The sequence below is a fragment of the Diuraphis noxia genome, unplaced genomic scaffold (assembly GCF_037042655.1).
Source record: "Diuraphis noxia isolate RWA-SAM2 unplaced genomic scaffold, SU_Dnox_SAM2 contig0001, whole genome shotgun sequence".
Lineage (NCBI taxonomy): Eukaryota > Metazoa > Arthropoda > Insecta > Hemiptera > Aphididae > Diuraphis > Diuraphis noxia.
The window spans coordinates 74,095,372-74,108,087 of NW_028301711.1; the positions used below are offsets into that span (position 1 = coordinate 74,095,372).

General features: G+C 30.0%; 2 protein-coding genes and 1 pseudogene across 3 annotated transcripts; all 3 read right to left on the reverse strand.

Annotated features, from left to right (window-relative positions):
• Positions 1–5,718: 5,718 nt before the first annotated feature.
• LOC149061658 (uncharacterized) lies at positions 5,719–7,423 on the reverse strand. 2 transcript variants are annotated; one of them, XM_089216511.1, is made up of 5 exons: positions 6,926–7,423; positions 6,612–6,847; positions 6,310–6,456; positions 6,158–6,250; positions 5,719–5,992 (listed from the first exon to the last, which is right to left on the reverse strand). In XM_089216511.1, the coding sequence occupies exons 2-5, from the start codon at positions 6,833–6,835 to the stop codon at positions 5,812–5,814; spliced, it is 645 nt and encodes a 214-aa protein (XP_089072637.1). In that variant the 5' UTR covers positions 6,836–6,847; positions 6,926–7,423; the 3' UTR covers positions 5,719–5,811. The 2 variants fall into 2 exon arrangements, with proteins under 2 accessions (XP_089072637.1, XP_089072638.1); XM_089216512.1 differs by lacking the exon at positions 6,926–7,423 and having other exon boundaries at positions 6,612–6,919.
• Positions 7,424–8,172: 749 nt separating this feature from the next.
• LOC149061659 (uncharacterized) lies at positions 8,173–9,488 on the reverse strand (annotated as a pseudogene).
• Positions 9,489–9,738: 250 nt separating this feature from the next.
• Positions 9,739–10,903, reverse strand: LOC149061660 (uncharacterized). The gene is made up of 5 exons (XM_089215065.1): positions 10,741–10,903; positions 10,451–10,672; positions 10,171–10,275; positions 9,947–10,098; positions 9,739–9,885 (listed from the first exon to the last, which is right to left on the reverse strand). The coding sequence occupies exons 1-5, from the start codon at positions 10,895–10,897 to the stop codon at positions 9,739–9,741; spliced, it is 783 nt and encodes a 260-aa protein (XP_089071191.1). The 5' UTR covers positions 10,898–10,903.
• Between the last annotated feature and the right edge of the window lie 1,813 nt (positions 10,904–12,716).

Genomic DNA, 12,716 nt, shown 5'->3' on the forward strand with positions numbered 1-12,716 from the left:
AAGGCTTTTGATAATAATGTACTTTTTGTGGAAAAAGTATTGTATAATTCTTTCAGTGTTTGGTTCACAGTCTTGCTCACACGTAATTTTCATTAAATTTTCTAATCTGTCTTCCGTCATAGTACTTCTTAATTTGGTTTTAACAAGTTTTAACTTCGAAAACGAGCGCTCAACACTGCAGCTAGATACCGGTAATATAACAGCAATTTGTAGTAATGTATATAGACTTGGAAATACACTTCTTAACTGAAGTATACAAAATAACTGAAATAACTTGTTCATACTTCCTGCTTTTTCAATATTAGTTCTATCACTGATAGATGCTTCATTTTCATCGTCACTTTCATTTTGATCAAAATCATCAAACAACTCTTCATTTTCATCAGAAGTCTGATTAGGAGTTTCGGTATGGATGTATTCTGGCAGAGTCACTGTTTTTTCAAGTTCTAAATAGTTTTCACAAAAATCAATATAATTCCTAATAAGTGCATCATGATCTAAAAATTCCCCATATAATTCAACACTAAAAATTCCCCATATAATTCAACAACTTTTTTGAATGCATCTTTTGGTAAACAATTAGGCAAGAGCCTAACTTGAAGGATTCTTTTTCTTGAGAGAAGTGATAGGTCTTTTAATATTCCTGAAGATCCGTCACCAAAACGATCATCCAATTCTGTTTGTATTAGATCTAAAGCTCCATAATAACATTCTATTTTAATTTTTTTAATTGGTTTGTTTATTGGATTATCATTAATTAATTCTCCAGATTTTTTTGGGATGCGTTTATGTCGAGGGACAGACAAAGAGGAAAAGTCTATACTACTTGTTACTGAAAATTGTTCAGCGTTTTTTATAACTTCAGAAAAAGAATCACTTTCCCTACAGTTCAGTTCAAGTATTTTTGATTTTGCATTGTCCAATAACGATGTAGCTGCTAACAAATCCATGTCTAGTGTATGTAACTTTTTGTTAACAGGTTCTAAAATGCTAAACATTTTCTTAAATATAAATGCAGTAATCAAAAATCGAAATGAAGTAAAATATTATAATAAACCACTACAAGTAGCACTAACTTTAGGGTCACCTGGTCCTTCTTGTGTTTGAATTGTTGTCAAAGTATTTATAATATAATTGTGTGCTTTTAGTACTGTTTCTAATGCTGCTGAATGTGATGACCAGCGTGTAGTGCATACTCGTTTTAAAGCTAACGGCTGGTGACTTTTGAAGAATCAGTTATCTGAAGTTGACGAAATATAGCAACTCGTTTCTTTGCAGTGTTGGGAAAGTTCCTTTTAAAAAGGAACTCGTTCCCGTTCCTCGTTCCTGTCCCGAAAAAAGAACGCGTTCCCGTTCCTTTTTAAAAAGGAACGCGTTCCCGTTCCTTTTTTTGCAATTTGAGTGGTGGTTAATGGTGTTTTTTGCGAACAATTTTTAAGTCGAAAATAATCAGACCGAGAGGGTTAATTTCTGACTTAAACATTTTTCGCAAAAAACACCATTGACCACCACTGAAATCGGTTTAACTCACTCCTTTCTAGGAGTACCGATTTTTAACAAAAATGATTTGTCTTAGATTTTTTAATTATAATTCAAAAGTTGTATAGCGTAGACTTGAAACTTTCCCCATTAAAAAGTTTATTATTTTGACTAAAAATGCACTCCTTCACTCAGAATTGTTTATTATTTAATAATCAATAATCAATATGAATATATAAATATATAATGTGAAGTAAGATCACTTGATCACTATATAAAATACTATATTACTATAAACGCTATATTCTATATAAATTATAAATATATATTCATATTGCATTATGGCATAATATTATACATGTATATTACTATGGTAGTATAGTTATAGTGTATAGTGTTTACTATACACGATACACCACACACAGATACATGCTATAGGTTATAGCCCATAGGAGTATAGGACATAGAGATAATAGTATAATACAACAAAATGTTTTTTTTTTTTTTTTTTTTTTTTAATTCAATTTATTTCTTATTCTACAAAATGGAAATTAAGAATGAAAAAAACAATTCATCAATTTACTTTAAACTTTAAAGTCGAAATATTTATATATTATTTTTATTTATAATAAGATGAAAAAATATTTTTATACTGACATTTTGTTTTGTTTGAGAAGAACTAATTTTTCAAACAATGAATCACTCAACTTGTTTCTTTTTACCGTCATAACATTTGACCCTGTGGAAAAAAGCCTTTCAACTGGTGCGCTCGACGGGATTGGTGTGTTATACTCCAAAAAAACTTTTAATACTGCTGGATGTGTATGTAGCAAAGATAAATCTTGACAATTGGACTTCAAATACAATTCAATTTCTTCCATGCATGAAGATTTTTTTGAATTCTTTTTAGCAACTGGTAAACAGAAAAAGTCTTCTGGGGCATAGTCACTTTCACTATTCTCCGAATTAGTCGATTCATCCACACTTTCAAATAAAGTCTTGAGCCATGCTTCTGCTGTGAAATAATTATAACCCTCAAGCCAAACAAGTTTAAATCGTGGAATTAAACATGACGCTATAACGAGCTCTTTTTTATTCCATACTAAGCTAAATCGTTTTTTTAATGAATTTTTAATTGTCTAGTGTGCAGTGTGTAGTGGGCTACAAAATTGCAAGTTTTTTTGTTCTAAAATAGTCATTTTTTTTTCTAAAGCATAAAGAGTTTGTAGCAAATAACCCATTAACATACCATCTTCCCCCTGCAAAAAGTCTAAAGAGTCAGCGAGTGGTGCCATAACTTCACAGTATTCTTCAATTAGCTTAATTTCTTGGGTTGTGAATCGCTGAATTTCACAGTAGTCCATTGCTTGATTAATTTTTTTTTATTCCATTTAAGCTTGATAAGATATTTTCTATTTGTAATAATCCATCGTATGTAGCATTCCATCTGGTTTTATTGGGAGTTTTTAGATAAACATTAAGTAAATTGTGAATATTTTCTGCAGCCAAAGTCGACATGTTTTGTTTTGTCCACAACGATGAGCATTTAGCAAGCGCTTTTCTATAGCAGTTTTTGAATGGAGTATCAGCACTTCTTATCATTTTATCTATATCACATTTGGCGATTAAATCCAATGTATGGCTTGCACATCTATAATGTGGGGGTAATTGGATATACATATCATTATCTTCTTCTGTGGCAAACCTACAAATCCGATATTACTATTCGATAATTTTCTACGATAGTGAATTAGGTGACGAAAACGGTTTTCGACACAACGGTTTTCACGTCATCATTTAATATTAGTATATTTTAATTTAGTATACTATTTATATTTAATCTACCTCCACGAACTGTAAAGATATTCGTTAACTTTGTATTAATAATACCTGTAAACAAGATAATTTAAGCAATATGGCATTAATTGATGACGATTTTGAAGTATATAATATGCAGTTAAATGCAATGAATATGGAAATATTTAACGATATGAACTTCGAAAATGAAGGAAGGCGAGTTTTAATACAAGAAGATCTTTTCGTCGGTAATTATATACATCATTTTAATTATTAATCAAGTAATATGATTCTTTACTTGCCGGTAAATATTCAGTTAAAATCGCTTCATACATTTTGAAGTGTAATACCTACATATTATAAATTGATAAATGTATTTATTCATATATCAATATAATTGCTTTATAAAAATCAGCTATCATATAATAAACATATTTAAATTTTTAAGTACTCTCTGACCGACAATTCATTGGAACCTATCGATTAAGTAAAGTTCTAGTGCAAGAGTTAACAAATCTTCTGACTCCTTTTATGAAAAATCCGAATACAATTGCTGGACTAAGTATCGAAAGAAAGGTTAGCCATAGAAAATTATAATACACACAAAAATAAGATGTATTGTTCAGTGCTTAACATTTTTATTAATAGTCCTTGGTATATGATAAGAAATTTAAAATTAAAGACTAAAAAGCTTGAGTCAGTAAACTTATGGTATTATTAAATAATAAAAATCATTATACTTAGATTTTGCTACTGCCTACTGCGCACTATTTTAAGCACTGTTATTTTTGATAGGTATATCATAGTATTTTCTGTTTTTATACCAATACTATTATTACATTGTTAGATATTGACAGCACTAAGATTTTTTGCAAGCGGAAGCTACCAGCAAGATATTGGGGAACATAGAGGTGCTTCTGTGAGTCAAGCTTCTGTAAGTAGATGCATTACTGAAGTAGCTAATGCCTTGAATGTTCCAGAAATACTCAACAAATATATACATTTTCCAAGTTCTGTTAGTGAACTTAAAGAAGTTCGTTTAGGGTAATATATTTCACTAAAATCTCAACTGTGTAATATTTAACTGAAGTAGGTACATTTATTTTTTTTGTTAAGTTTCTATGAAAAATTTGGAATACCAGGAGTAATTGTTGTCATTGATGGAACTCATATTGCTATTGTACCGCCCAATTTAAATGATCCCGTTTATCCTGAATATGTATACGTTAATCGAAAAGGCTACCACAGCATTAATACACAACTGGTAATTTTAAATATATAATATTATACATTTTGAAATTTAATAAATACCCATTTCAATTTTATTCATACAAAATTAAAAAGAATAAATGAATATTTTTAATCTTATAAGTTTGAATAAATAATATTATATAGTATACAATTTATACTATGTTTAATAAGATTTGCGATTCAAACCTGAAAATCTTAAATGTATGTGCAAAATTTCCGGGAAGTACTCATGATAGCCATATTTGGCGTCTTAGTCCTGTGTTAGGATTGTTGAAACATTTGCATTCCATCGGACATACATCTTGTTTTTTATTGGGTACATTTAATTTAAATTATTGATTACATAAGTACTATAAATGTAATTATTAGTAATTGTTGATTTACTTTTTAAAATAGGGGACTCTGGATATGGTTTGAGACCGTGGCTATTGACACCGTTAAGTGAATATCTACCAAATAGCCCGGAAGCTAGATATAATACTTGGTTTTGTAGAACGAGATCAATTATAGAACGGTGTAATGGTGTTCTTAAAATGAGATTTAGGTATTACTCTATATTTACTCTAGAACTACCTGCCTACCTATAAACTTTTAATACATATTATATTTTTTTAGATGTTTACTTAAACATAGAGTACTCCACTACAAACCAGAAAAAGCTTCTAGTATAATTAATGCTTGCACTATATTACACAATATTTGCATAATCAACAATCTACCTCAAATCGATAATAATGATGAGTATTGTGAAAATGATTTAGGACTTTTAAATAATTATGCAGCTCCAAATGATCCAAATACAAATCGTATTAATTCAGAACTTATGGCAGGAAAACGTATGCAACAGCTAATGATAGATTCATATTTTTACATTTAGAGAATTATTCAATTACCAATTATCAATTACCTAATTGTTATTATAAAAATGAATAACTCAAACTTCAACAAAATATTATTTTTTATTGTATCACAAAATAAAAATAAAAATAAACATAAACATAAAAAATTAAATCTTTGTTCATTTATTTGTATCCTAAAAATATAATTGAGTATTAGGTAACTAATTTTTATAAAAGTTAGTAACAAATTACTTTTTTACTTTTACATTCAAACTAACATGGAATAATATTTTATAATATTTAACTGAAATACTAAAAATCAAGTAACATATTAATTATAAATGAGCAATAACCAGCTATATAAAATTTTAAAAACAAAATAAAAATAATACTTAGGTAGGTACAATTAATAATATGGCAAATAACATTTTTTTTTCAATATTAATCATTCTTTAAATTTACTATTAGCCTCCATTAAAGCAACTTTCTTTTCTTTTGCTATAACGATTCTTTCTAAGAGATTTAACTTTGCTGTATAATATGATTTAAGAATTCCATTTCTCTCTTCACTGGCATAATGCAATTGCATAGAAGCATCAGCAGATTTTTGAAATATATCAAGCTTACTAGAAAGAAGTTGAATTGTGTACCAGTTAAATAATTAATTGTATGCAAAACTAACAACAAATTTAGAAATATTCGAGTCATTTAACATGGATATCAACAAAACAATTTTGTATGAAATAAATAAACTTTTCAAGGAAGTTTTCTTATAAATGGGGTATGCTTACCTTTTTTTAACAGATAATTTAACAGGTTCTTCAATAATTATTTTGTCTTGATTAATAAAATTGCTAGTGTTGTCAATAACAATATTTTTGGATCTAAATGTAAAGATTTAAAAAAATAAATATTGAACCTAAAAAAATTTTATAGATATTACATTTCTATGGGCTTAGATGCAAACGCATTTAATGATGGCTGTAAATTTTCCAGTATTTTAGATGATGATGACTCAATTGGTGATGGTAAATCATCAGTGAATAATTCTTCTCCATGTACATTATCATAAGCAGATTTTACTAATGGCCTATACAATATATATAATATATATATACCTTTTAGATCTTATGATTTTATAATTAATATTGTATTTGTAAACAAGAAGTCATTATGTATTGATGAGATATTATTTTTTCAATAAGAAAAATCTAATAACAATAATTTATCATTTTTAATTCTTACTGTAAAATACTGCTATTTTCAGAATCAACTAAAAATTCATAACCGTCAAAATTAACAGTCGGTTCAATTGTATGTGGTTGTCCAAAAATGGGTACTTCTCCTATTATTTCAGTAATCTTTTCCTCTATCGGTGCTAGTGTGTTTTCTTGCTCATAACTACCTCCACCAGTTTTAGAAATACTTTTTTTAAGTCCAACACTTTTAGTCTTGGCATTACATTTCATATCAGTCCAAGTCTAATGGATGTTAAAAAAAGTATTTAGTATTAGTAATTAGTATATCTAAAAATTTGTCACAATTGAAATGAAAGTTACTTTTCTTCATTTTTCTGGAGTTTTTGTTGCACCTATCATTGAATTTAAATCTAACGTTATTTTTTGCCAAAGATGTTGGGCATTCTTGTGGGTGAAATTTGTGCTAAACTTCCCTTTTGTTAACTCTCGATGCATCTCCATAAAATCCACAAGACATTCCTTCTGCGCCAGAGTGACGGACTTGCCTTTAACTTTTTTCTCAGTACTCATAGTTATATTATGGTTATACTTAATATACTTGCAGTAGACAAATAAAAAACTAAATAGTAATAGTAAACACTAAGTAACTAGTAAGCACGTCACAGTGTCAAACAAATTTTAAATTTTAAATTAAATTTTTTATCAGCAATCAATTTGTGATAACAACTGAAAATTACATGGACAAAACAATGGTTTTATTCGATAATCGAAAAGTATATCGAATAAAATAATATTCGACATTCAATATTCGATAGTTGTTTCAGAATACGATTGATCGAATATAATGTGTCGAATAAATATTAATGATCGAATATTCACAATCGAACAGTTTTATTCGACCACTGCTTTCGATGCCTTTGAGAATAGGCCCCCTGGGATCTATGCGAGTATCCCGTGCTCCCTAGAAACACTTCTCATTCGTGGACTGTAAAGTCTAGCAGTTTGCTCGAAAAACCTAGATTTGTTTTGTTTGGATTACAGACAAGTAGAAAAAACAATATCGAAGTCGACGCTGGGCGATTTGATCACTGTCAACTAAAAAATCTTAAAGTACACTTAAACTCCGAGGTGTATCCAGACTTTCGAGCTGTTTTAAAAATAATACCACCAGCATACTCTACAAAGCTTATACAGACTTTCAAAAATCGTATTACGAGAGAGATTATTGTGAACCATTGTTATCAAAACATATTTTTCAAAACTATGTGCCAATCGTCGTTGTTGATTTGTCGTACCAGAATGATAACGTGAAATCATCGACCGTGGACCTACGAATAGACTTTGAAACGGACACCGTCATTCCAGAAAAGACTGCAGCTTATTGTTTAATACTACATGACCAGATTATAACTTACAATCCGTTTAGTGGAGATGTTAGAAAATTGTAAACCTTGTAAATATTTTAGATCTAATAATTATTTTTATACCTTGTAATTAATACCTTGTTTTAAATATAAATTGTAAACCTTATTGTAAAAAAATAAATGAAAAAACTTGTTTAAGTATCACGCTTGTTTTTATTTTACACAAAAATTATTTAAACAATATTATTCAAATAATTTGCATTTAGCGTTCCGCTTATTTAATTTTTTCGTGGGTTTGCCGCCTGTGAAGTCGAGAATAGATGGCGAGTGGTTGAAAGACGTCGGCCCGTCGTTCTCATCAACTGCGGGACTTGTAGATTCGATGTATTTATCATGCCATGGAGGGTACTGCCCACAATTGTCTAAACAGTCGAACGATGGTGTACTGATAGGCTACACAAATAATAATAATTTGTTAATATATATATATATTTATTTTAAAAATTAAATGTTACCAATGACTGGGTTGGTACCCATGTCGCCTGTGTTAAAAATTCTTCAATTCCACGATCCTCATCAGTCCCCTAAAATAATTATTATAATTAATACTTAAATTATTTCAATATAAATAAGTTATAAATTACCCCTGCTTGTGATAGCATTGGAGACATACTCGAGTATTGAGGCGGCGAAATGAGCCTCATTTCGGATTCGGTGAATAACTATAAAATAATAATTATACGTTAAATATTTTTACAAACGATATAATTTAAAGGTTTACCTCGGGTGACGTTTCACCATTCTATCGTTGCGCCCATTGTTCAGCTAATTGAGTAGTAGCATTTATTTTGAGCTGACTGATGAAGTTCATGTCTTCTTTAGGACTTGATCCAATTATTTTATCGTCATTTAAATTTTTGATAAAAACGATCATTTCATCGTTGTTTTTCGGTGGTGATTTCACATTGGTGAATTCCTGGTCCAAATAATTTCCAATAACCTCAAACTGTTGTAAGACAACTGGCCGTATGATGGTTGACTTTCGAACGACCGTTTCATGAATTGACCATTCTAAATATTGCATTTTCATTAAATCTGTCCTATTTAACAATATTCGACACCCGGCTTGTCTTTTCGACTCAATCACTAGCACATTTTCTCCTTGATACGTCATGTTAGATAGCGAAATAATTTCTGTTTCCAGAAATAAATTTCGCTTGTATTTTTTAGGTTGCTCGAGTATAAACGACAATATATTTCCCATAAGTGAGAAAATACGTTTTAGAAATTCGGTAGACATATTTACATATCGTGAAGGTGTTATTATTTGCACTATAGTGTTGAAATCATCTGTAGGATCAAGACCTACATTCAAAAACTTACGGCCGGTGAAGTCTAGTGTAAAATTGCTACAGTCGATGAGCTCTGCAGGCGGTGTTGGTGGAATATATGTAAAATTCTTCTTCTGGTAAATTGTTTCCATGTTTCTGATTGATCCAGCCATGATTAAAATAATTTTTAAACACTAAAACACACTTTTAAACGACTTGCTGCTAGAACGGATACTCAGCTACTAACGATTTTGATCGACAATATAAAGTGGGAAACATTGGTAGCGCTAGTGTCAGGCGGCGGCGGCGGTGGTGGCTGTGGTGGTGGTGGTGGTGGCGGTGGCGGTGGTGGTGGTGGCGGTGGTAGTGGCGGTGGCAGGCGTATGTATGATATGTAAATAGCTTATAATTATTTTTATATACCTTATATTTTAATAAAAAAAAAACTTGTTTTTTAAATATCACGCTTGTTTTTATTTTACACAAAATCAATGGATCCTTCGTTTACATAAGCTACTAGGTTCGTTGGTGATGTATACCATGGAGGCCGCTGTGCATAATTATCTGAATCAAATCCATCAGCTGTGTCGTCTAAACAGTCAAACGATGATGGTGGACTGATAGGCTATACATAAATAATAATTTGTTAATATATATATATATTTATTTTAAAAATTACATGTTACCAATGACTGGGTTGGTGACCATGTCGCCTGTGTAGGGTTGATTTGCGATAAGAATTCATCGAAAGCATGAGCATCCATAAAGAGATCATCATACCCATCGTTAAAATCTCCGCTTGGCTCATCAGGCCTATTCGGAGCAACGCGAGCAACAGCTTGTAAAATAAATATTGAACTGAATTTTTGAAAAAAAAAATTTTTCTTCTTGATGAGGATGAAATCTCAACGAAACCGGAGGACTGCACTCATGCGTGCCTTCTTTGCCCTAGCTGCTGACGCGGTATTGGCGGTGGAAACTCGTTTGCCGTTTACGCCCGTAGTTGTATAAGAGACTTAAAAATAAAATTTAAAAAAAAATAATTTTCTTATAATAGTAAAAAAATTTTGTGTATCGTTTAAAATTAAATGTATCAACCGGTGCAACCCACCAGCATATAAATAAAATTTATGATTTATACGAATCTTTGAAAATTATATCCCATCTATAATATTAAAAATAAAACTAACCTGTATTATCGTCTTGAGCTTTTTCAAATTCGTCCATAGCTGCCATGCAAATCTCGTCATCGGACATCATGTTCGAGCCACCGGCCGGGATATCAGGGACAAATATTTGAGGGGCAATCTGTATGTCTCCCTGTGGAGCAACGCGAGGCGTGAATTGTATAACACTCTGTCGAGTGGGTTGAGCAATAACCGATGCAGGCTGACGATGAGCCGGAACGATACCTATAAATATAATTAATATTGAACATCAGATATAAATTAATACTAAATAATATTATATAAATACTTGCCATGAACATTTTGCATATGCCTATTGAGATGTGTCTTGTAACTGAATGTCGACGCGCAAATAGTGCAAGAAAAACGAACACCATTATGATTTTTTTGGTGAGCAGTCAAATTACTCTTACGCGTAAACGTGGATGGACACTGCTCGCATTTAAACATTTTTTCAAATTTTATAAGGTAACAAAACAAAAATAAACACTATGAGTTCCGTTTAAATAATGTTGAACAGTAAAATAAAAACTTGCTAACAATATTTTAATGGCTTAGTTCGATAACGAAAAATATACGTGTACAACGGTTTAAGACTGTAGACGTACTAAACGGATGTTTCAGGTCATTTTTGAAAATTATGAAATATTACAGTGCGCATGCGTACGATAGGTGTGGCGGTGACCTCGGGTGTAGCCTCTAGAAGTTTAACAGGTGGGGTAATTGAAAAGCCTACCATAGAGTTCTAAGTGTGCAGGTGTAAGCTATTAGTATTGATATATATATAGAGGCTATTAAGAGTCCGCAACATCCTGGCGACTAATCGGCCATTACTGAGTTATTCACTAATAGGAATTTTAATATCGTATTATTATTTTCTGACAATAAAATCATTTATAGTGGTGGAGAATGTAAATGTCAGAAGTCTATTCTCCGGACAGCGGCTTCCTCAACTCATTCGATGAAAATAATTAACATTTATAATAAAATGTGTTTATTTTTATAATATTATATAGTTATAATAAATTTTTTATCTTTGTCTTCTTCTTAACTTTAAATATAATCAAACTCTGGCTAAATAAGTGAAAATAACGATTTACTACAATGCGGTCTGCTGGCCTAGTCGGTGGCAACAATCAGGTACACACAAAGCAGGTGTGATTATTGAGGCTCTTTTAGTCTAGTCTGTCAATCCTCGGATATTAGCGAGAATGATACCCAGCGCTCCATGTGGTACTATTTAGCTTTATTTATAATTTTCAATTGGTACTTTTTGAACTTTGCCATGTATTTTAGTTTTAACTTACCCAGTAAACAACACAATATTTTAAGATTTTTTTTAAAATTTTTTACATAAATAAACAATTATAATATATAAATATAACACGTATAAATGACAATATATTGATAACAGATATAAATTCAATTACTCTGTCAGATAACTGGGCATTTAAAATAAATTTATTTTCATTTAATTTTGTTATTGTTATTAAAATTATAATTTATTCAAACCTCAATACATGCTCGTTTGGCAAGTGGTGGTTCAAACTCATCATTTAGATTTATTTTAAAATAATTATGTTTGTTAAGCATTGTCATTGTTTCATTCACCTAATAATTAAATGTTTAAATTTGTAAAAATAATAGGTATATTTGAACTATTAATATATTTATATATCTATACTATTTTCTAAACTAACCTGGTTTATATCATTTACTTTATCACTTAAATTATTGATTGGTGTAACTCCAGATTAATAAACTACTCAAAAGACAAAAATTAAAACGACGAAAAAACAATGAAATATTATTACAAAACTATTAATTAACATGATTTTTCATCAGTCATAGTTAAACAATAAAATATTTGAAACAAAACTAATGATCACCTTGATCCTTAAATTTTATAATAATAATAATAATAATAATAATAATGTATAATATCTCTCATAATTCAAATTTGAAATCTCGAACAAAATAACGATTCAAAAAAATAAAATAAATAAAACAAAACTAACAATCATTTTGATTTCTTAATATTCTAAAATATATTTTCTTTAAAATTAATGTTAAAACTGAGTAACAATTTTTAATACCTAGTAATCTTCATTGTTGGATATATTACCATTGTTATCTTGACAAGAACTGGTTTCTTCAACTAAAGTACTATAGAACCAAATGTATTCAGGCGGAACATACTTTGATGCTAGGCATTGCACATCAACAAACTTGGCAGATTTGATTTCTAATAATCCATTATATAACAATT